We start from the raw sequence: 22,663 nt of genomic DNA, 5'->3' as shown, positions 1-22,663 counted from the left end.
AGTGGTATTTTTGTACTTTGCATATGTTGTATCATCAAATGAATTTGTTATATGAATATTATTGCAATTTAGATACCTTAATAAGATCTCACGTCGCATCGTCTAGGACTAGATTGTAGGTAACGTAGGATCAATAGGTTTTAATTCACCTTTGCCTCTGAAACTTTCTAAAATCGTGGCTTGATCATTTAATAAAAATCTATCAGATTGAGATTTACCAAGTTTTGCCAATCCTCTCCATCTTTCAAAATCTTCTGGATTACGTTTATCACCATGAGCTTTTTCTGGATTTTCCCAATCTGCCAAATATGAAATAGAAAAAAGAAAAAATTGATAAAAATTAATTAACAATTTGTATTTATTCTTAAAGAAATAGATAAATTGTTAATTTACTTACGACCTATTGAAAATCCTAATAAAGTTGTAATTTTACCATTAGGTATATCGTAAACTAATGAACAAATTCTAAATTTAAAATTCAATAACCACGTCAGATATTTAAACAATATTACTATCTATAGATACATTCTGAGAAGAAATATGATTTATTATACTCACGTTCCAGTTTCTTCTCTATTTATTAAGATTCAATCGTCAATTTCCATTCCCTTATAAAATCACATTGAGTTCTCAGAAAGAAAAAAACTCACAACCAATTACATTGCCATAATTCACCAGGTCTAATACATTGATAATCTGCTTTTTGATAATTGTATCTTCCAGCCTATCAAATTAAATTCGGTACATGAGCTCAAGTAATGCACATTATGAGGGGAAACTTGTCACGAAGTTTAGTGAGGGAAGTGGAATGTGTAGGACTTATGGGTAAAGTATGACTGTACAAATTGTCAAAATGTAAATCGATTAACATACCATAGGTCCACCATGAATAGCATAAGCTATATAACGTTAAATGATAATAAGAATCGAATTCACAGATTAAAATTTTTATGTAGATCTAAGATGACTCACTTATTCTATCTTCATGAGAAAACCACCTATATCAAAAACCAAAAGCTTTAATTTCAGTATTTCCACTGCTTGTTTTTCCAGATTAAAAAAGGATAATTCTTGTGGAAGTCAACTTACATTTCATATCTCCATTTTTCAGGTTCATTAGTTTCTGGATTTTTAGCATCATAATCATATAACAAATGAAGATCCCTAAATTCAATTCACTAGGTCCTTAGCAACATATTCCGAATAAGAGAGTATTCAGTTCTCGTTTGAAATAATTTACCCAATATCCTTCTTCCACTGTTCTTGTACTTGTTGATTATCTTCCGGGTGTATCATCGTGTGTGTACTTTCGTATCAGTCAATAGAAGAATTGTTAAGACAGTGCGATACGGTGAAGGAAAGAAATGCGATGAATTCAACGCAATGAATACATCTGATGAATATATCTTTTCGTAGTCTTGCATTCATCGAAATCTGTGTCGAAGACGTAGACCTTTGTCTCATTAGACGTCGTCATCGGTTATAACAGGTGATTTGAGGATTGCGGTCAATTTCCCGATCCTATGTTCAATACTCAGGGGAAAGATATCGGTAAGTAATCATATCTGGCGCACAATACATACAAAAAGGTCTATACACATTATTATGTTCCGTATATACAGAGCGATCCTTTATAAATACACCCATCGTAATCCTGTATATCGTGTTCCTTTCCTAGCTATCCGATGCTAGGCATATTTCTATTCTACGAGTAATTTACTTATCAAAAGGGTTCTTCAGCATCTCTTCTCTATCCTTACTTTGGGGGAAACCATCCTTGCCATCTTCATCATATGGGTTCTTCAAGATATCCTCCCTGTCACGACTCACGGATTGTTCCGTTTGAGATAGATGCGAGCTTTCCAATCTCTCCGCGACCTGGTCTACCGCTGCGGGACGTTCAATCGAAGAGCTTGCGTTGTTCTGTTTACTGTCTGAAGCTAAAAATTCTTCCCATTCTTTCCTTTCGCTTTCTGACATTGGCTGTCCATCCATACCAAGGGCATCGGAGGGAATCAACCCGCTAGTGTGCGGAGCTTTCTTTTCTTGTGGATAGGTTGTCCCTCCTGATGTTGCACTGGGGAAGTTTTCGGCATATGAAGGTAGGTCATCAGAATGTGACATTGTGTCTTCGAAGCCCAGCGGAGTATGATGTTTGGAAGACTGCGACGATGAAGTTTCAATTTGAGCAGGCGGAAGTAAATGAGGTGGTGGTGGTCCGCTAGGAGCATTGAATGCGATAGACGTGGGTGAATCTACCATATCCTGATTGTCCAAAGCGTCGGAATAATTAGATTGGGATGAATGAGCATGATTAAGATTCGGTCGATTAGGATTTCGAGAAGGTAAAGGAGGTGGGACTAATCTACCACCTTTACCTTTGGTTGCACCTGGTGCATATAAAGGATAAGGCGAATTCAGAGGAGGTGAATTGTTTCTTGATACATTGTGACTACCCAATTGTGTGGGATAATGTATTTTCTCAGTTTCAGGATCGCTCTCGTGTTCCCGTCCATCGGTTTGATCGGGTGTAGGAGGTAATTTGAGTGTTTCGCCATCGGCTAAATCCAAATCTTGGCTATTCTCTAGGACAACTATATCCAACGAGTCACCTTTCAGTGCCTGAGCTCGACCTGTCTCAGCGTCTTTGAGAGCTGATTGGAGAGAAGCTGCTTCGAGGGGTACTTTGACTTTCCCAGAGAGCTAAATACAAGCCGCAATATCAGTACTAAAGTCACACAAGCGGTAAAGAAGCCTTAATTTGCGGGGATCATTACTTACAATATCTCCCGCTTTTACTCCAGGCCAGTGATACATCGCTCCATTTTCGTCAAACCTCTCCACAAACACTTGTCCCACTACTTCTACTCCCGCATATACCCCTCTACTCTTAACGTAACTGAACAAAGGCGCACGCTCTTTACCCGCTTCGACGGCTGCTCCTGCACCATAAGGTCCAGCAGCTACTGCCAATTCAGCTCCAATTGTAACCTTGTGAGTCTTGAAAGAGTCCAAAGCTTCTTGTGTTCGTATGACCAGGACACAATCATACACATCCACTCCGATCAAGAACTGAAACCGTCTCACAAAATCAGTTTCGGCCGGTACTTATCAAACAGACAAGACAATAGACTCACCCCTGCAGACAGATTGTTTGGTGATATACTCGCCGGAGCTGACCAGGCTATTACATAGATAGGTATATAAGCTGAATCCACTGAAATTAAGGTAAAGTTTCAAAATTGACTCACTTCCATCGGGTAATTTAGCTACAACGATACCTGCTCCTCCAGCTCCTCCGAACGGTGCAAATCCAGTTCTCATAGAAGTGAAAATCGCTAGACCGGTAGCAGAGGCTATTACTGCAGGAGGAATCTTCCTGATCACTTTGATTTTCTTCTTTTTCTTTTTATCCTTATCATCCGTTGCACTATCATCAGGTTTTTCTTTTTCTTCAGTCACAATTCCGTCAACTACCAACAATCAGATTAAATCAGCGAAAATCAGGTTTCATTTCTTCAGTACAGCTGTACGACATGAATGTGAAAGAGCTCGACGTACCAGTGAATGCTCTTAAAATTCTTGCACATTTTTCCATTTCTTTTGGGAAATCTCCAGTAACAGGCCAAAAAGCTTCTGTACCAAATCGTTTTTCTGCAATATCATTAACTCTTCCGCCAATATTATCAGATATTTTTACACCTTTAACCATTGCTATTTTACCCCATACTGATCCTCTAGCTTTCATTTTCTCTTTCCATCCTGGTGCATCTTCGTTAGGTGTTGTACTGCCTGATGCAGGTGTTAAAGAAGCAGCCGTACGTCGAGGTGGAGGTTCAAATGACATATTGGTATGATCCTTGACGCAATAAATAAGATCAAATGCCAGTCGGATAATTCAGGTCGTTAGTGAATTTGCTCCAACGTGAGAAGGATAAGCTGAACTATATTCTGAGTTGCATCGAAATTTGCTGATGATATTTAACATTCTTATAGTGGATCAACGTGCCCACGTCATATCGCAGTGCGTTCACCGGCCTCGGCAGTTCGGGGAATTTCTCCGAAATGCAATCCATTGCTATATAACAGATAACCATTCATTATTTGTAATCAGTTCTTCCTTATTAATCGATGCTATCCGTATGCTCTATGCACAGCTATCTGCTGAAGCAACATCGATGGCATCTTCGGCAACAAGGAATCTGTATACAATCTCTGACACGAAGTTCTGACAATGCAAATAATTGACATTCTCGGTCAACGGTATTCAACATTTTACCTGTAGTCGAATGATCTGAAAAGATACCGATTTTGATCACAAATGATGATTGAGCAAGCAATGGCGGCAACACAACAACGGCTTCACGGCGGAATTGCATCCAGAATAGGGAATTGCATCCAGAACAGGGACTGTCTGGCTAAATATGATCTTGTAGTACAGCATAGGTAGATGGTGGGACTGCGGTATGTGTTCGTCAAATTTAGGGATACACATACTCCACAAACTGGGATAAAAAATTGTTTTATGATTAATTCTATTCGCTTAAGAATACATGACTTTTATGCATTTCTGACCATGTAGTAGACATGAAGAGTCGAACGCAAAGAACAAGGCTGTTGCGTATAAACATTGTGCATATCAAGTTGCCTGGGAATACTCGTCATTGACAACTACAGCTACATGGATATGTGCTTTCAAGTAGAAGACAAGGGAAGAAGGATAATTTTCTTCTAAATATACAAGGAATATCATTAGCTCGTAGCATTATCTATCAACTATCACAATCGAGATTAACTTGACTCACTCAATGAAATACCTTTTTAATCATTAAACTTAAACCCAGGATACCCAAAATTAAGAGTTGATTTATTGCAATTTGAGGATTCGCAAAAGAAGTACCAGATGAACTGATGGAAGCAGAAGCAGAAGCAGGTAAAGAAGTTGAAGCAGCTTGGCTCGAAGAAGATCCAGTATCTGTAGTTGTTGTTGAAGTATCTGTTCTAATTATACATCCATTTCCTCCTCTATTTGTAGAGCAAGATTCATTTCCAGGTAAAGTCTGATATAAAATTGTAGCTTCAGTTCCATTTGGCACTAAACAATTATGCATTACTAAACTTCCAGTAGTTTGGATTGTGATATTAGAATTATAATGTCCACATATAAATTCAGCACAAGTTGAGTTTGCGAAACAACATCTTGAATCTGTTCCTTCTGTAGGTAAATCTGGACAAACCCAAGAAGTCGTCATGATGAATAAAGGCTATATGTTAAATTCACTAAAAACTTGCAGGATAAAGTGCACTGTGGAACTGGATTGTATCAAGAAAGGAGTTGATATACAAATATATATATATATATATATATATATATATATATATATATATATATACATATCCCCCTCCAAATCTGGTCTTGGCATTTCACCTCGAGGCTTAATTGACTGTCACTTCGCCGCTGCTAGCGGTAATCAACTCCTTTGGATGCGATGCATGAGGAACGTAAACAGTCATGTGGTTTCAAATGATCTACTCATGCTATACACTAAAGTATCCTAAAACAGACTAACCTCTGAAACACAAAGTTTGATAATTTCCCTTGATACGAGTGAATCACATATGATCACTGGTCAGGTGTATTGCTACTATCAAGTAAAGCTCGAGGTGTGGAATTTTAGAATAGATTGCGTGCGCGCGACTTGGTTTCATATTCATATTTACTACTCGTATGCAACTCGTACATTCAACGTCGAAGTGGGGTGATGGGGGATCATTTGAATATCGTTGATCATGAGATCGTCAATAATGAGATGCGGTAGATCCCTAGCGGGATAAATGTGACATCACCACGAATGAAAAAGGATTTTCAGATTGTTGTAGATGGTAACTGTACACTTTTCTTGGACGCTCCACGAAGTTAGATAAAGAACACATGTAAATCATGTTTCGATTCGCGATAATCTTAACCCAACTCTGTTCCTGAGTTGTCAATCGGCTAACAGAAGCCGTACAAGGTTACCGAAATGAATAGCAAGCTGTCAGAATCGACTTGGTCTGACCCAATTGTAGGTTGGCTGTACATAGCAGATCATTTGAATTATCTCAAGTGATCACGACTAAGATATCATCCAATGCCTCCTTTATCTACATCCCATATTTTGTCTCTTACCCAAATCCAATAAGGAGTATATTAAATACCAAAAGGACCCATTTGTTCTGTAATCCCAACTCCTATACCAGGTTCATCTCCCACTTTACCACCTTTAAAATTCCCAATCCATCTAGCATAATTACCTTGATTTCCATTTGTCCACTGGTTACTATCAAATTTGAATTGATATTTTCCTCTTTCACCAGTATTGATATTAATGTCAAACCCATCAATATTATTTGTATTGTTAGGTCGATTAGGTGGAATTGTAATATTATTACCAAAAGGTATGACTTGGATAGAATCATCGTGAACGCAAGTTGAATGAATTATTTTACCACCTTCAGTGAGCCATGCACTTGATATAGTGATATTATCCTTATCAACTATTCTAGACCAAACGAGTGAATAATCTCCAGCACGTCCATGACCCCAATACCAATAGTTCACATATGATGGGAAACTAACAGGTCCCCAATTCTATAATTTCTCGTTAACTCAGTATCCATCTTGGAGGACAGTAGGATAGCTAACCTTATCATGATATCCATTTCCAGTAAATGCGATTTTCTTATCTCCCACTTTCAGATCAACAATCGCAACGGCATCGCCCATGAGATTGATCCAATTAAACCACCAGAAAGTATCAGTTCTAGCATCAGGTCCAAAAGCATCACAACCAACAAAAGGTGAAGCATTCTACAACGAAAAGAAAAATAATCAGATTGAATCAAATCGGATGATAAGAGATTCAAAATTGACTAACTGAAATAAGAGTGATTGTTCCAGTCATTTCTTTTTCTGGCCAATTTACATTTAAAACATATTGACTTAAATCAGGTTGACCAATCCAAGTAAAATCACCATTTCCAATAATTCCACTTGATCCATCACCTTTAGTTGATACCCATAATTTACCTTCAGGTCCATAATCTGATCTATTTGAGAAAATTTCTCCTTCAGGTGTAACTATTTGACCTTGTAATTCTGTACCTTGACCTAATTCTGAAAGAGTTACTAATGAAATTAAAACAATAGAAGATTTACCATCTGAACTAATTGCATCAAAATACCACCATTCATATGATGATTCATTATGTGTTTGAATATATGCTCGATCGTATGAACCTTGACCTACTTGTGTTTCAATTGATACTGGACCTTCAATGATATTTGGTAAAATATAATTTTTAGGTGGTTTCGCTTGAATATTTAAAGGAAGTAGAAAGGTAGTAAGTGCAATAGTAATCAATTTTAATTGGACCATTGTCGTATTGTCGTTGATTAGAATCTGTCTTCAACCGTCAATTATTTGATTACAAAAGAGGATGGTGGAAATTATAACGTCTACCCATAAAAGGTAGAGAGCTTGAAAGAGAATTGTGAGTATATATATCCTTGAATCAGTACGGGGAAGCGAGATGAAGACGGAGGAAAATCGGATTGAAAGTGAACTTAAATCAACGGGTGGCTTGAATGCGAATGTGGATGTGTGTGTATGTGGGCATCTGTGCAAAGGAGTGTGTTATCAATGCAACATCAATGTTAGTGTAAATGCTTGTGTATATGAGTATGTGTATTGTAGATTATCTTGCGATGAAACATGTGCCTTTGCGTCTTGGCGTTTTTAGCATGAAAGAACAATAAGCCTCACTGTAACACAGGCACTAAGAACAATAACTTCTTTACAATTGTGCATACTCGAGTAAACTTTCTTTCCACAACAAATCCGCCAAATCACCTACAACTTTGAGAATACGATATATCCAATCAATCCAGCTGCAGCTGCATATTTAGCAGCGACGGTCAATTTCTGCTTTCTCTCTTCCCAAAGTTCACCTTTGGCGCCTGCATCATCAATAGCTTTGACATCCTCCTTTGTGAGTTTTATATCTCCTACATCGAGGTAGCCTTCCAATCGTTCTTTTCTTGAAGAAGTAGTAACAATTACAGCACTAGATCAGAGTTGAATCGGGTCAGCATGAATCATGAAGATAGTAGGGAGATTTACTCACTCTTTAGCGTGAGACCAAGCAAGTAATACTTGTTCGGGCTTAACGTTGAGTCTTTTAGCAATTGCGTTGACTGGCTTGTCGACTGGTCCGCCAGTCTTAGAAGTGAGTGGGATCAAAGTTGAGTAACCCTCAGGAACTATATGTTGTTCTTTTAAGTATTTGAGTAGAGGGGTAGTTGATTTAATGACATATGGATGAAGTAAAATCTGGTTAACTACGGGCTTGATTGTTGCCGAAGCCAAAAGTTCTTGAAGATCTTCTTTGGTGAAGCTATTTCAGCAATGTCAGTGTCAGTCAAATATCCGTCATGCAAATTTGTGTACATTTGAACATACTTTGATACACCAATAGATTTGACATATCCTGCTTTTTGCAATTCCTCTAATTTCTTCCAAGTTCCAGGAATATCTCCTTTAGTTAATCTAGGATGGTGAATCAAGTATAAATCGATATATTCGATACCTAGTTTCTCAAGACTTTCTTTGACGGAAGTTAAAGGATCTTTATCATCTACTCCAGACCATTTCGTAGTGATCCATAAATCTTTTCTTGAAAGACCGCTTTCTTTTATAGCTTGACCAACTTCCTCTTCATTTCGATACACTGTCAAATGAGTGTGTTAATATTAGCTCATGTATAAAAGCAGATGTGGCAAACGGCAGACTTACCTTGAGCTGTATCAAGATGATCGAATCCAAGATCGATAGCTTGACTAACTTGCCCAGACGCAACGTCTTTTGGTATCTTCCATGATCCAAATCCTATGGCTGGGATCTTTCGTCCATCATTGAGCAAGATATCTTTGAATGGCATGATGTCTGTTTTTTTCTTGAGAAGAGATATGTGAAAGACAATGTATTAGCAAGACATAGATGATCAAAGATGAAGACGCAGATGTTCACTCCTTTGTCAGGTATGATATTTTTGTGCCAGATCTGTAAGATGAGCTCGATCTGTTCAAACCATCCACCCATGCGGGTACGGGTTACGTTCTCTTGCGACATCTCACGGCGCCGGATTTGACCGTGTCATAAGTGGAGGTCAATGTCATCATAGAACCGCCTTCGGTCAACTCCGTTGTTCTATTCCTGATTATATTACATACTAAGTATTTATTTAGAATCAAAATAGTAATCGCGCGATGGTCTAAATAATCTCTTGTACCCGTTCTATCTATCTATCATAATCATCCAGATTGACTACCTGCACAGTAGCCAGCATCATCAAGATGGAATCGATAGTAGACATAACCACAACAACGTTCCAAGCTATCTTTGCGATCTGCTTTGTATTCACCGCTGGATACGCTTATACCGGTAAACATGCCCCCTACTTGAGCAGTGTAAGTCTCACAAACGTTCGAGAAGTGAATGAGACTTTGTGCTGAACTTGATAACGCCTTTTATAGACTCTGGTGCCGTTTGCTAGGACAATCCTGTTACCTTCTTTGGTATTTACCACGTTCGCTGGTAACCACGTATTGACAGCCAAAAATATATTTCAGCGTGAGTTGATCTGAAAATCGAGACGGAATAAGGATGCTGCTAACCCCGCTTTCATAGTATGGCCGATCGTTATCATCGCACTATTGACTCATATTCCTTCTTTGGTACTCGGCTTGTTCGCTACTAAGTACGCGAAAGCTCCGGGATGGATTGCTGAATCATTGACGAATAATAAGTGAGTCGCTTCGTTCTGTCGGAACTAGCATATTTAGCTTATGATCGCGATCCAGCAATGCCTCTTATCCACTACTCATACTTTACGCCCTTTACCCAGTAGGCTGGGGCCGTGTACTTGAGCATCTCCGATGGCGATCAATGGACAAGATTCCCGTAGTCATCGAACGAGCAACGGTTTACATCTTGGTCAATTTAGTCATCACCGAGCTTGCCAGGTGAGTTCACTGTCCTTCAGACTGCGGTCATACTGACAATAAATATAGGATCGTGTTCGCTCCTTTCATCGCGACAAAATCTTCGTCGATTGATAACGATGTACTCGATGAACCCGTAGCGGATGAGCACCAACAGGAAATTGTAGAAGATGAAGAAGATGCCGATGAACAAACACCCCTTGTTGGAGGCAAAAGGAATATCAAAGCTACTCACAAACTTCTCCTTCTTACCAGATCACCTGTTTTCGCTGCTACCCTTCTGGGTCTATTTGTTGGACTAATAAAGCCTGTGCAGCGGTTTATCGTAGGCACAGATCAAAGTGATACTTGGCTTTGGGGAAGTGTGGGTCTAGCTCTCCGATGGCTTGGTGGAGCGTTTGCCATTGTCGAGCTTATCGGTATCGGTGCTGGAATCAGAGCAGGTGAAAAGCATCTGTGAGTATGCCTCATCGTCTCAACTTATTCGTGATAATATGCTGAGATCGGAGATAGTGATCCGGAATACAAAACGCCTCCTTCACTGGGCACTGTCCTCACCGTAGTGGCTTGGAGATTCATCGCTATTCCAGCGGTCGTCCTTTCTACAGTATACGGATTCCATAAGATCCCCTCAACTAAGGTTTATCTCCAAGATCCAGCTTTTGTAAGCCGCACTTTCTTCCTATTCTCTTGTCCTATCCGTTTTCAACGCTGATCGCGATATTCAGTCCTTCGTCTTGATCTTGACTTCCATCACTCCACCAGTCTTGCCTTCCAAGTTAGATCCATACCAATCTGCCGTCTTATTTTCCACCTTCTACACATCACTCATCACCGCTTTGCCCCTCGCTATCGGAGTTGCCGTCTCCGGAAGAGGTGTATCAACCCATATTGACTTCGATCTGGCTAGGGCACTCAAGTCCGCTGGAGGAGGCGGCTTAGCAGGAGCGGCTGCTATGGTTGTTCAGGTCCTGACTCTTATGCCGATGAGAACGATCATGAATTACCAATATAGATATGGAGGCAGCTTGAAGAATGCCACCAAAACATTATGGGATGATGGAGGTTTTAAAAGATACTATGCTGGTCTAACTGCTGCTTTGTGAGTATTCATCCAATTCCGTCTCTCTCTTGTTCGCCTTGTACAAATTCTGATTTGAACCTCATTGATCTGGGCTTCAGATTCCAAGGCCCTTTATCTAGATTTGGAGATACAGCCGCTAATGCAGGTATCCTTGCTTTGCTCGAGTCTTTCACTTGGCCAGTCCTTGTCAAAACTATCGCAGCATCGGTAGCTTCTGCATGTTTCAGGATGACTCTAACACCTATTGATACGCTCAAGACTACTCAACAGACTCAGGGTGGAGGAGCAGGATTACAGCTTCTCAAACAGAGGATCAAACAACAAGGTATAGCTAGTTTATGGTATGGTGCTTTGGCCACTGCTGCCGCAACCTTTGTGGGCCATTGTAAGTGCTACGCTGCCTATGGTGGAGAGAATATATTGCTGATAATGAGTAACATTAGATCCATGGTTTGGTGTGAGTAGCAAGATATCCAAACAGATCGAAGTGGGGAATTGGAAGCTGATGTAGAATGACTTAGACTTACAACTGGCTGTCAGCTGTTCTACCTCCTCCGCATAACATTTTCCAACAGCTTGCGGTGAGTCAACTAATTCACATGTTCTAACACTCGAAAGCACACTAAAACGTTCTTATTTAGCGACAAGCATTCATCGGGTTCTCCGCTTCGGTAGTATCAGACACAGCTAGTAACTCACTGCGAGTGGTAAAGACTTATCGACAAGTCCATGAAGGAGATGTTGGTTATCGTAAGCGAATCTTTCTCTCAACTCAGTAATTCGGGCTAAATGTCAAATTGCTGCTTAGTGACTGCTGCCAGAGAGATCGTCGCATCTGAAGGATTATTAGGATTGTTTGGTAGAGGATTACCCACTAGATTACTTACAAATGGTCTTCAAGGATTACTCTTCAGTATTTTATGGAAATTGTTTGCTGATCTGTAAGTATATGGCTAACTCGGATCCGACGAACGTGAATGCCGCTAATCAAGGATGTAGTATCGCTGGTAAGGGGAAATAGAGCAATTTTCCCCCGCATCACCTTAAGTTCAATACGGAGTCACGGCCTCATTGCATTGCTCTTGGTCATATAACATACATATCTTGAAATGCACAGTTATGAGAGGATCGCACTCTTCGACTCAGACTTAATCCTAGTTGAATTTAAGCAAGCCGACTTCTCAGTTGTTCGCGACCTAGGTACTGACAGAGCAGCAATGAGCTTAATTCTGGAGGAGTTTCGCGGAAATACTAAAATTACAGCAGGACAATAGTCGGAAAGGGAATTATCTATGCATTTGGAAATATTAAAGATATTAGGCATCAGAATGATCTATGGAAATGGAAAAAAAGCGACATGAAATCCCGACAGGCACAAGATATAACCATGAAATTCCATCCTCAACATTCTTGTTTTCAGCAGGATAAGAGCCCTAAATTTGTTTTCCAAACTTTATATCCTAGGAAGAGGTTCTGATAATACTTGATCTGAAGGAATATCTCTTTTACTTAGATTTTCTTCATAAGGAGTAGAGTATTTGATTTCTTCTTCAGGTGCATTTGCACTATCATTTACCTCGACATCTTTTTTACGATTATCAATTCGTCTAATAAGATTAATTTAGGTTTTAGAAAAAAAAAAAAACCAACTTCATCTAAAGATATATGTGATCATTGAAAATATTACTCACTGTTGTCTTTGTTCAAGGAAAACAACGATTAATATAACTGGAATCACAGCTGCGTACATTGATGAAGCATATTTCCAACCAATTTTATAAATTGGTGCTTCTACAAAAAAAATTCTTTCAAGAATTAGTGTGAACGCAATTAACGATTTCGATAATATTTTAAATGACTAACCTTTAGCTGGCCATACTTTTAATGGCATTCCAGCACTTCAATATCATGAAAATGAATCAATTTTTCCATTCAAAAATCAAGCAAGAATTCCAAAAAACAAAGTATTTTTATACAGAGTTAGACTTACGTGATAGCATAATAGGTAGTAACGAATGCAGCTATGATAGCTGATCTTTCTTCTGCACTATGTTTTGCCAATTGACCAACCCATGCAACGAACCTATAATCAATTTGTATCAACAAAAAATCATCCCTTACGTTCAAATGAGCAAATAACATAAAACTTACAAATTGGCACCTGGCGCCGAGAAGTTAATCAAGAAGAAACTCGCCATTTTAACACCATCTGAAACGTTCCACTGAGAGCCAAATAAAAAAGAAACATAAAGGTCAGTGTTCTTTGCTGTTATATCAATATAATTATGTTTAGAATGTTCATATTTACCCCTGCTAAGACGGCTGACCAAATGAGACCATTGATAGCACCGAAAATAACTGATATCAAGAGATTAATCAGCTTTCCTGACAACAAAGTCACGATGAATCGATGAAAAACTTACGGAACGGCCATCGAGTTTGGAATCGATCAGAAATTGTTAATATGATCAAGAGAGATACAATGTTGATCTGGACAAGACAGAAACAACCATTTTATTAGACGATTGAACGATTTAGTAGATCTCATATACTTACACAACTGCACGCGATTGGGATAGTACTGATAATCTCAATTAGCATCCGATCAAATCCATTGACAATTGAATGGTTTGGTCTTACTTGATCTGAGAAACGCTAATTAAACACCGCGAATCAGCAATAGCATGTTGGAAATTTATGAAGAGCTCACGTATATCTGGCATGTCCATTTGCGTTTTTTAGACTTTTGAGCCAAAGATTGAAATATCCATTACCAGTAGCACCTTGGCAATAGATTCTGAAAAGTCAATATCAAAGCACAGTTAGACACTATTTCTTCACTGTCGGATGCAAACTTGACTTACGTATAACCAGCCCAGATTGCCTAAACAGATTCTAGTTCAGCTCTTCAGTTCAACCCATAACGATGGTTATTATAGTGCGCTTACCCAATTTTGAGGTCTAGTGACCAATGACTTGGCTGTTTTCCAAGACCATCCTACGGGTAATGCTCTTCCTTGATTACCCATTCTTCTTAAACCAATCTCAACATCTTCCGGCTTTAACCATTTAGCTAAAGGATTAGGTTTATTTGGATAATCTGGACATCCAATATATCCCCATCCTGCAACTGCTACAGTGATACAAGCATTAACAACGAATAACTGTGAGAAACAAATTCGGTGATTAGCTTGCACCTTAAATCAACAATTATTGTAGTTGATTATTTACCCATTGCCAACCAGCTAAACCAGAATGACCATTCCTAATTCAGAACTTGCGTTCAGTAAAGTTCCGATAACATTACATAATGATGTGATGTACTCACAGATTTGTATATAAAGCAGCTTGTAATGCTCCAGCAAATATTCCTCCAAGATAAGTGAAACTTTGGAAAACAGCTAACCTCAATCCAATTTCGGCGGGAGTGTACCAAGATAACAAAAGGATCATTGCTAGGAGGAATGTCAGTGGCATCTTACTTTCGCTGAAACAGTTCAATCTCACTTCCTGGCCACTGAATGCATGGACGTCAGCTAAGAATCTAAAGCTGATTATATGAATTGCGCGCTTACAGCTGTACCTTCGCAAAATCCAATCAAAAATCGAATACCATCTAACCATCACACAATTTAAGTTTTATGGCTCGAAAACCCGGACCACAGTGAGAAGCTGACTTACAAACTGTTTTTGCATTTTTAGCAGCGGCTATAATTCCAGTTAAAATACCCCAGACAACTAATTTCTCCACAAAATTCAGCTTAATACACTGGTATATGGTACGATTGATCAACTTACGCTCGAGAGTAGGAAGCCATATACTTGGTCTAACTACACTATTAATGACATATGATGAAATTGGGATCACAATCAAATAACCAATATTAAAGTAGGTCGTGAAAAAGTTCAATTCATTTCCGAAGAGGTTTAGCTGGAGAGGAACATTTGATATTAGTCATCATTTTAAGGTAGAGGGGAGACCTTTGAATAGCTTACATCTTCTTTCATACCACTGACTGTCCATAAAAAGAAATTCCATCAGCTCATTTACTTGAAACAGGTTTTGACTTTCATAGCGCAACGGTGCAACTCACCGTAAGCATTACCGATATTTTGTTGATCCAGATATTTGACAATAGCTGATAAAGATAGATCTGTGAAATGGTTGGTTAGTGACAAATAACTTGTTTTCCAGGTCTGTTATGTGACTTGGTCTAAGCTCACAGGACATGAAAAAGATATCTAATCTTCTTACCAAAACCCGCTCTTGACGTTTCTCTTCTGACCACCTAGGATCATTAAGGAAGATTTGTCCTTTTATACTTTTAAAGATCTTTGACATGACTACTGTATGTTATATGTTAAGACACTATGCGATCTTTGACTTGAGGTTGATACGAGCTAGATCAGAGACATGGGAAAATCAAATTCGATCACGGATTTGGTATGTGCAAGTATATAATTTCTATCTCAACATTGCCTTCGGGACATTTGATTTTCTCATCAGTACATTCTACATCCGATTCACCGTAAATTATTTATTGCTCATTACATTGATTAACAAAGCAGTAAGGAAGATTTGGTTTATTTTTCATAATTCAAATGCCACTTATCTTACGCCATATAACGCACAGATGATCTAATCTCATTTCTTATCAAAAGTCGGTCAATCCCACCCGAATAAAACAATCCGATCAATCATCTGATGTTAGTCCGAAATGAAAGTAACTGAAAGTGGGCTAAAGCGAACTGTCATGGAGGTAATACAGCCTGAGGTTCAGAACTATGGAATCGGGCTGCGAATCGAAATTGACTTACAATCACGTCAATTTTACGTGCCTTCGTGAATCGTGATCAATAGTGGCGTGATTTTCGGCTTACAGCAATCCCGAAGTTTCACTCGTAGCGACGATTGATATTTTGCTTATAATCGTTCTTATGTTGGCTTGATGGCGAACATTGTCGTAATGTAGGTGCTGAGTAATGTGATTTCCGAATCGCATATTGGCAATAAACCGTGGGAAATGTTATTGTCGACCGAACAGCTGTTGGGTCCTCGGGGAAGAATGTAACAACAAATCCCCCGTTGTGAGTAGGATGACTTCCAGCGATTCATACAAATACATGCATGCATAGTCTTTGAGGATATACTGTCAATTTGAGCGTTCGACAGTCAGTCCATCATGAGTTACACTACAACAACGGTAGAGCAATTGCCTTCGAAAGAGGAAATAATCAATCGAGTTTCAAGACTACGATTGGTAGGTGATCAAGAGGATAAAGCGGAGATTGAGCAACAAGAGACGAAAAGAATAGTAAGTTGAAAAGTCAAACCTTTGAGAATTTTGGAAAAGTTGTTAAATTATGACTTCAAGGGTCCAAAATATCCAGCTTATCTTCCAGTATGGGATAAAACCAAATTTCCAGATTGGGAGGAAATACCTCATATCGATCCAGGATCAAGAGCTACAAAAGAAAAGAAGAATTTATTTGTATCTGGTTCTACTCATCGCGAAATTACTCCTGCCATAGGTGAAGAGATTGAGGTATATCGAATCTTCTTGAATGTTATTTTTTCGGAAAGCTGATTTGTATTGGACTTCTTCTCGAAGGGCGTTCAACTTTCACAACTTACACCTGAAGGATTGGATGATTTGGCTTTATTAGCTGCTGAAAGAGGATTATTAGTTTTTCGAAAACAAGATTTCAAAGTGAATAATGATACCAATCGCTTTACGAAATGAGAATATTTGCAGAACAGCTAAATTCTTCGCTTGGTCATAGGATATCGGTCCTGAGAAACAGCTCGAGATAGTTAGACATTTCGGAAGGCTGCATATCCATCCAGTGAGATCTTGTCAAGGTACTGCCTATAATGATTATATGGCTAATTTAGTTGTAGACTATGGGTCATCCTGAAGGTTATCCGGAAGTGAGTTTGTTTATTTAAGTTATGAAATTAGTCTCAGCTGACTCTTACACTTTGGACACTAGATGCACGTCGTTTATAGAGATCCCAAGGATAGTACTATATCGTAAGTATTAGTAAGATGCTTTTCATATCATCCCACAAAATTGAATTCTTTTTCTTTGTTTTTCACTTTTAGCCGATACGTAAAATCCAACGAAGTGCAAAAGATCAGCTCAGTTCAGTGGCACGCGGATCACGTTGCAGAAATTCAACCTCCTGGAATAACCTTCTTTTTCGCTTTAGAAGCACCTCCTGTAAGTCTCAACTGGGCGACTTTGTCAGACTTGAGCTTAGCTGGATATGTGATTTATTGCAGTCCGGTGGTGATACCATATTTGCCTCAGCTACTGAGGCTTATAATCGAGTGAGTTATCGTGGTCATCTCGGTCTATGGACGTTCGAAAATTGATGTGTGATTGGTAGCTATCCGACGAGTTCAAGAAACGACTTGAAGGGTTATCGGTAGTTCATACCAATAAAGGAATGTTAGAACACTCCGAAGCAAGTGGTGGTCCAGTCAGATTTACCCCTAGGGAGACCTTACATCCACTTGGTAAGTGACTGTATGCCAATGACTTGTTGCAAAGGATAGCGAGATTGATGCTGGGGATTGGTCTAGTTCGGACACATCCTGTTACTGGCGAGAAGATTCTGGCGATTCATGGTGGACACGCAACAAGAATATACGGATATAAACAAGAAGAATCAGATTACTTATTTAATTTCTTATTAGATGTTTTGGCCAAAGGACATGATTTTCAGAGTAAGCTGGCAATCTTGCTGTTCCAGCTGAGTGTATTTTTGGTTCTTGACGATATGATTCCGATATTGTAGCTCGAGTACATTACCAGGAGGGTACTGTTGCAGTTTGGGACAAGTAATTCATTGTTTTTTTAGATAAATCCGAATTACTTAGTAGGTAAAGCTAATCAAACATGATTGCCTTTTCAGTCGGACCGTCCTTCATTCAGCATTGTACGATTTTAAAGGCGATGAACGTCGTCATGTGATTAGAATTGCAGCAATGGCCGAAACACCATTCTGACTCCCTCTGATATCATCGAAGCAGGAGACTTGTGAGGAATTATGGCATGTATAGTAATAGCTCAAGCAAGCATCATGAACCGAGGTTTCAGCGACATTGTGATTATTGAACTAGCGTAAGATGACGATGCGACGTGGGCGGCTGTTCTCCATCTGAAGCCAAATGTTCACGTGTGATTAACCTGATCCGCGGCTCCGCTTGCCAAGATAATCTAGATAGTTGGGTGATGTCACCAGTTAGAACCTTGAATATAGCATCGCCCTTAGATAAGGGTCACTTCGGTCACACTTGGGCGTAGTAAGACAAGTTTTTTGGAGCATGATTCAAATATTATGACTTTGATGCTCACTAACAGCTTACAGTAAAGGCTTTGGTAATCATATGAGGTAGAGTTCGGACCGGTCTGACCATGCGGCGGTGCATGATGAACCCCTCGTCCAATTAGTATTCCTTGCAAATATACATATAAGCCTACTGTTATGTGTAAAAGCCCTCGCATAGTCGATAAACTAAAAGCTTCCACTCAATAGCAGACACAATTTTCATTTCCAAACTATCTCAGATTAAACTTATTCATTGCCAACCTCGACTTGAATTAAAAATGTCATGTTATAGACCACCTTTAGCCGACAATTCAACATTCGATGTATGTTGCTTCGAATCACTTGAATGTGCAGAAGCAGTATGCGGTTCATTTGAAATTCTTACACGTCCAGATATAGGAATTAATATTTCAGTAATTTCAGCAAATGATACACATTATTGTAATGGATATGCCAATTTGATGAATACCAGTTATCGTTATATTCGAAATGCTACTTGCGGTGATACAACATTCGAATGTTCATATAGGAAAAATTCTAATTATCGACCTTCCTCTTCAATCACAACGATAAACCTATCAAATAGCTTAATCTTTGGAATTTGGATCTTAGGTTTATTGGGATTATTGAAATTTAGTAAAGCCTAGATCTTATTTTAGGCAGATCTGAGAAACGCAAAGGAGAAAAAGGAATGATCAGAAAGAGGCAAATAATTTATTCCAGTCCAATTGTGAGTTGTGAATCGCTGCATTGAGTAATCTAATAGATTATTCCACTGATTCTTAGCAGAATATATCATCAGTTTCCATGTAATGTACTGTTTAGTTTGAGCTTATAAAATTCCATCTGTATGTATCTACAATGCAGCATAAGGGAAACCGGTAAGAATTGCCGAAAGCGGGAAAACTGTAAATCCGAATCTTGCAAGATGCATAAATTGAGTTACCTACTTTCCGGTTCCAGCTAATATAAACTAAATATATCTCGGAACGCCAAAAAAGCCATCGAAAAAGCCATTGTTTGATACATTCCAGTGAATGTATAACTTAGTAAAAGTAAGGTTGATATCAGCGGATTTTCATCACTCACATACTCCAAAAGATGTTACCAAATCAGAGGTTATTTGTTGGATACAATCTATTATATGAATAATGATGCTTTCTATAAACTCTTCTCATCTCCATTTCGAATTGAACATCCCGTTCAACTTACCATCAATCAAGTCTGCTGGTCAGCAACAAATTTAATCCACTCACCCTTATACATTCTTTTATCAAAAATAAGTTTATTCTTCAGGATGTGTGATATAGCTACACTTTTCAATACGAATCCAAATTCAGATTTATGTTGTTTTGATTCAATAGAATGTGCAAATTATTTATGTGGTATTCAAGCTTCAACGGTTAATGAAAATAATAATAGTACAACTTGTTATTTAGATCAAGCAATAGCAACTGAAAATTATGATAAAGCACCAAATGGAATTTGTAATGGAAATATGCTCTGTGCTTTAAAAGCACTTTCAATTGAACCTTCAGTTACTGTAGATCAAGCTTTATTACCTACTTCAGTCACAACTTCTCCTTCCGCCTCTATATCTTCTTCTTCAACAACTTCTGGTGCTTTCCCTAAATTAGATGGAAATTTACTTGGCATTTGGGGATTAGCTGTTTTGGGATTATCAGTTTTTGGCAAGAAGTTGATTATCTAAAAGGCATAAAATTGGTGAGTTATGTTGTAAATACCTATTTCTATCCAGGAATATATCATTGATATCTTCATTTCAGTATGTTCAACATTAGAAGCGCATTGAGCTGGTTCTTGGTCTTCTTACAATACTATGACACCCTACTATACTTTGATATTGTATGCATTAGTTCCGAATCCCCAAGACCCGATCACACTATCAACTGGAGACACATGATCAGTCAGCCCGGTGATCGAACACATAATTAAGCATTCCATATTTCCCTTATTCATGTATCGGAACGGAGAATTATTTGCATAAGTCGTTGAGCAACCAAGCATCCAAGCATTTGGCCTGCATCCCTTTATTCCTATCATTATTCTCGTGTATCTTCGAGATACCTTGTCTTCTATCGGATGGAGAGCTCATTTCACTTTTTATGTTTGTGCGCATGAGCAGCTTGTTCTTTCCTCCTTTCCCTCTTTTCAACCGATGCGCTGGAATCCCAATCTACATCCGCAGCTATAAGCTCTGGATGACCGTTTTTCTCTAATTTCGAATCGAAGAATCCATCTCGATATCCTCGAACTATACGCTCTAAAAGATCGGAAGTTGATATCGCGGGAGTTCGCCTGGTTGGGACGAATCGGCCTAAATGAGGAAGAAAGAGAATACGGTGAATCAGTACATATGTTTTTAGCAACTCCGGTGGACAATAGTGATTTATCGTCACGGCGGACTCACCGTCCTTTTTCGAGAAAGCATAAACATCTGAATGATCTTTACTTGGGTACACCTCTTCATCATGAGCGATATAATCTATATCGTATTTGTCCAGCCATTCTTGGTCTACTACCCAAGGGGCATCTGGTAAGACTTCGTCAACCCATCTGCAATGTCGGACAGCCTCGCATCGCTCGGCATGGGTCATAGCGGGACGTGATTTGTGGGAAGCGCACAAATCATCTGAACAGACTCCAACCAGAAGATGGACTTTGGGGAATGATAATTTAGCTTGACGCAGTTGCAACGCATGACTAGATTGACCTATGTCATGAGCCTGGAGTCATCAAACAAAGAAGAGCACTGTATAGCTCACCCGAAGTGAAATAGGTCGTAAACTCCGTCCGCATACACCCTGACCACCTTGCCCTCAGGAGGAGGATTTGTCCTCCACCATCTCTCAATCCCATCTTCAGCTCCTTTCCCGTGTATAGCTCTTTCCACAAAGCTTTTAATGTTCTCTTCAGATAACTCCAACGGCCTTGTGTACATCTTAGGGGGACCAAGAGAGGACATAGAAGGCTTAGCAGATAATGGTAAAGTTTGCGATCTTCTAGGTTCAGCCAGAGCTTTCGACGGAGCAACAGGTACGTCTGTCGGCCTATCGTACGACGTAGAGAGTATAAGAGATTCAGACTGTAAATTGGCTTTTGACGCTTTCGGCGTGGGTAATCGATTGGTACCGTATGGCGAAGTCGCGGTTGCAGTTGTGATATCGTGCAAACCCAGGCCTGAGGATTTGGTAGGTGATGAAGCTAGTTGACTTCTCATGTGGTGATGTAAATTTGATGAATGTATGGGTGTACCTCCTATTGTTGAAGAGCTTTCTACATCCCCATCATACCTGATCAGGGAAGGAGGATGTTAGCACTTTGACTCTCAACGCGGATTTTGCCATCTTATCGAAGAAAGACCCCCTTTTGCTAGAAGCCTCCGCAAGCGTTTTCGTGGTTATATGAGACGCAACGTACGTTGGAGAATCAAGGCCTTCACTCATACTGCCTTGCTCGTTGAGCTCATCTACCCTCTTTTGCTGTAAAGCCCGTTTCGTTAACGGTTGAGAAGAGGATCCAGTAGCGGTAGCTATGGCTGAAGCCGCGACGTGCAGAGGCGATGTCGATGATTGCATTCTTGGCGAATCTGCTGTAGAGGTACTTGAGATTGTGTCGGCATGAGTCGAGACGATTGATCCGACGTCGGAAAACTCATTTTCTATGTTGTCGTTATCTATAGGTTGCGAATAGGTATGACACCGTTATTCAGAATAGTAGGTTCATGATGTGTGTAGACATTGTTAGCTTCTTTGCAGAATGCCTACCTGCTCGGGAATGGACGAACCTTCTTCACTTGCGTCTCTCGAACTACTTGGATCTCTAGCTGCTCTTCGTTCGCCAAGTCTATTCCTTGTATGCCGTTTAGCGGCTGCTGCTGAAGTTGCCATGGTGTCCCAACGATTTGATGCTCAAGTGACGAGATCCAAAATTATCAATATTATCTGCACGAAAGGTGGCAAGTTTCAAGATGTCTATACTGCACCGATAAGGGGTATTGTAGTGATGAGAACGAATGTAATTGTTTGGATAAGATGCAGGTCAATAATATGACATTTTCAAATCTTGGTACATAATAAACCTTGTCAATGGATCATCATCATCATCATCATCATCACGTTCACTCTATCTTAGTCATGACCCTGAATCAACTTCAGTCAGGCGTGTGCAAGCTAGA

The 22,663-nt window shown here is 39.4% G+C and overlaps 10 protein-coding genes across 10 annotated transcripts; 3 read left to right on the top strand and 7 right to left on the bottom strand.

The window, feature by feature from the left end:
- Positions 1-108: 108 nt before the first annotated feature.
- On the bottom strand, positions 109-1,296 carry I206_101107 (uncharacterized protein; the record flags this gene model as incomplete). Its single annotated transcript, XM_019151999.1, has 8 exons — positions 109-299; positions 398-465; positions 559-573; positions 651-724; positions 874-899; positions 973-998; positions 1,090-1,164; positions 1,241-1,296. 8 exons carry the CDS (start codon positions 1,294-1,296, stop codon positions 109-111), a joined length of 531 nt encoding a protein of 176 aa, XP_019014137.1.
- A 420-nt stretch (positions 1,297-1,716) lies between these two features.
- Positions 1,717-3,847, bottom strand: I206_101106 (uncharacterized protein; the record flags this gene model as incomplete). Its single annotated transcript, XM_019152000.1, has 5 exons — positions 1,717-2,703; positions 2,782-3,072; positions 3,138-3,184; positions 3,252-3,473; positions 3,562-3,847. 5 exons carry the CDS (start codon positions 3,845-3,847, stop codon positions 1,717-1,719), a joined length of 1,833 nt encoding a protein of 610 aa, XP_019014138.1.
- A 958-nt stretch (positions 3,848-4,805) lies between these two features.
- Positions 4,806-5,252, bottom strand: I206_101105 (uncharacterized protein; the record flags this gene model as incomplete). Its single annotated transcript, XM_019152001.1, has 1 exon — positions 4,806-5,252. One exon carries the CDS (start codon positions 5,250-5,252, stop codon positions 4,806-4,808), a length of 447 nt encoding a protein of 148 aa, XP_019014139.1.
- Positions 5,253-6,190: 938 nt separating this feature from the next.
- On the bottom strand, positions 6,191-7,418 carry I206_101104 (uncharacterized protein; the record flags this gene model as incomplete). The annotated part of the gene is made up of 3 exons (XM_019152002.1): positions 6,191-6,631; positions 6,686-6,850; positions 6,918-7,418. 3 exons carry the CDS (start codon positions 7,416-7,418, stop codon positions 6,191-6,193), a joined length of 1,107 nt encoding a protein of 368 aa, XP_019014140.1.
- Positions 7,419-7,892: 474 nt separating this feature from the next.
- Positions 7,893-8,979, bottom strand: I206_101103 (uncharacterized protein; the record flags this gene model as incomplete). The annotated part of the gene is made up of 4 exons (XM_019152003.1): positions 7,893-8,106; positions 8,167-8,436; positions 8,502-8,769; positions 8,835-8,979. 4 exons carry the CDS (start codon positions 8,977-8,979, stop codon positions 7,893-7,895), a joined length of 897 nt encoding a protein of 298 aa, XP_019014141.1.
- Positions 8,980-9,394: 415 nt separating this feature from the next.
- On the top strand, positions 9,395-12,071 carry I206_101102 (uncharacterized protein; the record flags this gene model as incomplete). The annotated part of the gene is made up of 12 exons (XM_019152004.1): positions 9,395-9,508; positions 9,575-9,671; positions 9,729-9,846; positions 9,902-10,063; positions 10,112-10,498; positions 10,556-10,706; positions 10,771-11,144; positions 11,225-11,511; positions 11,570-11,583; positions 11,648-11,707; positions 11,768-11,876; positions 11,935-12,071. 12 exons carry the CDS (start codon positions 9,395-9,397, stop codon positions 12,069-12,071), a joined length of 2,010 nt encoding a protein of 669 aa, XP_019014142.1.
- A 508-nt stretch (positions 12,072-12,579) lies between these two features.
- I206_101101 (uncharacterized protein) lies at positions 12,580-15,468 on the bottom strand (the record flags this gene model as incomplete). Its single annotated transcript, XM_019152005.1, has 21 exons — positions 12,580-12,733; positions 12,818-12,917; positions 12,990-13,024; positions 13,117-13,209; positions 13,278-13,348; positions 13,435-13,484; positions 13,550-13,616; positions 13,683-13,707; positions 13,767-13,781; positions 13,837-13,923; positions 13,991-14,010; positions 14,075-14,290; positions 14,358-14,391; positions 14,455-14,581; positions 14,634-14,643; positions 14,702-14,742; positions 14,808-14,864; positions 14,925-15,057; positions 15,123-15,142; positions 15,221-15,280; positions 15,351-15,468. 21 exons carry the CDS (start codon positions 15,466-15,468, stop codon positions 12,580-12,582), a joined length of 1,533 nt encoding a protein of 510 aa, XP_019014143.1.
- An 841-nt stretch (positions 15,469-16,309) lies between these two features.
- I206_101100 (uncharacterized protein) lies at positions 16,310-18,142 on the top strand (the record flags this gene model as incomplete). Its single annotated transcript, XM_019152006.2, has 12 exons — positions 16,310-16,441; positions 16,502-16,672; positions 16,739-16,837; positions 16,911-16,973; positions 17,029-17,058; positions 17,121-17,161; positions 17,234-17,351; positions 17,414-17,461; positions 17,521-17,650; positions 17,717-17,860; positions 17,932-17,974; positions 18,049-18,142. The coding sequence occupies 12 exons, from the start codon at positions 16,310-16,312 to the stop codon at positions 18,140-18,142; spliced, it is 1,113 nt and encodes a 370-aa protein (XP_019014144.2).
- Positions 18,143-19,762: 1,620 nt separating this feature from the next.
- Positions 19,763-20,176, top strand: I206_101099 (uncharacterized protein; the record flags this gene model as incomplete). Its single annotated transcript, XM_019152008.1, has 1 exon — positions 19,763-20,176. One exon carries the CDS (start codon positions 19,763-19,765, stop codon positions 20,174-20,176), a length of 414 nt encoding a protein of 137 aa, XP_019014146.1.
- Positions 20,177-20,582: 406 nt separating this feature from the next.
- On the bottom strand, positions 20,583-22,376 carry I206_101098 (uncharacterized protein; the record flags this gene model as incomplete). The annotated part of the gene is made up of 5 exons (XM_019152009.1): positions 20,583-20,803; positions 20,897-21,189; positions 21,252-21,779; positions 21,907-22,162; positions 22,274-22,376. 5 exons carry the CDS (start codon positions 22,374-22,376, stop codon positions 20,583-20,585), a joined length of 1,401 nt encoding a protein of 466 aa, XP_019014147.1.
- Positions 22,377-22,663: the final 287 nt, after the last annotated feature.

This window comes from Kwoniella pini, chromosome 1 (assembly GCF_000512605.2).
Source record: "Kwoniella pini CBS 10737 chromosome 1, complete sequence".
Lineage (NCBI taxonomy): Eukaryota > Fungi > Basidiomycota > Tremellomycetes > Tremellales > Cryptococcaceae > Kwoniella > Kwoniella pini.
Note: the sequence above shows the minus strand (reverse complement) of the source record. Positions and strands in the feature narration are given on the sequence as shown.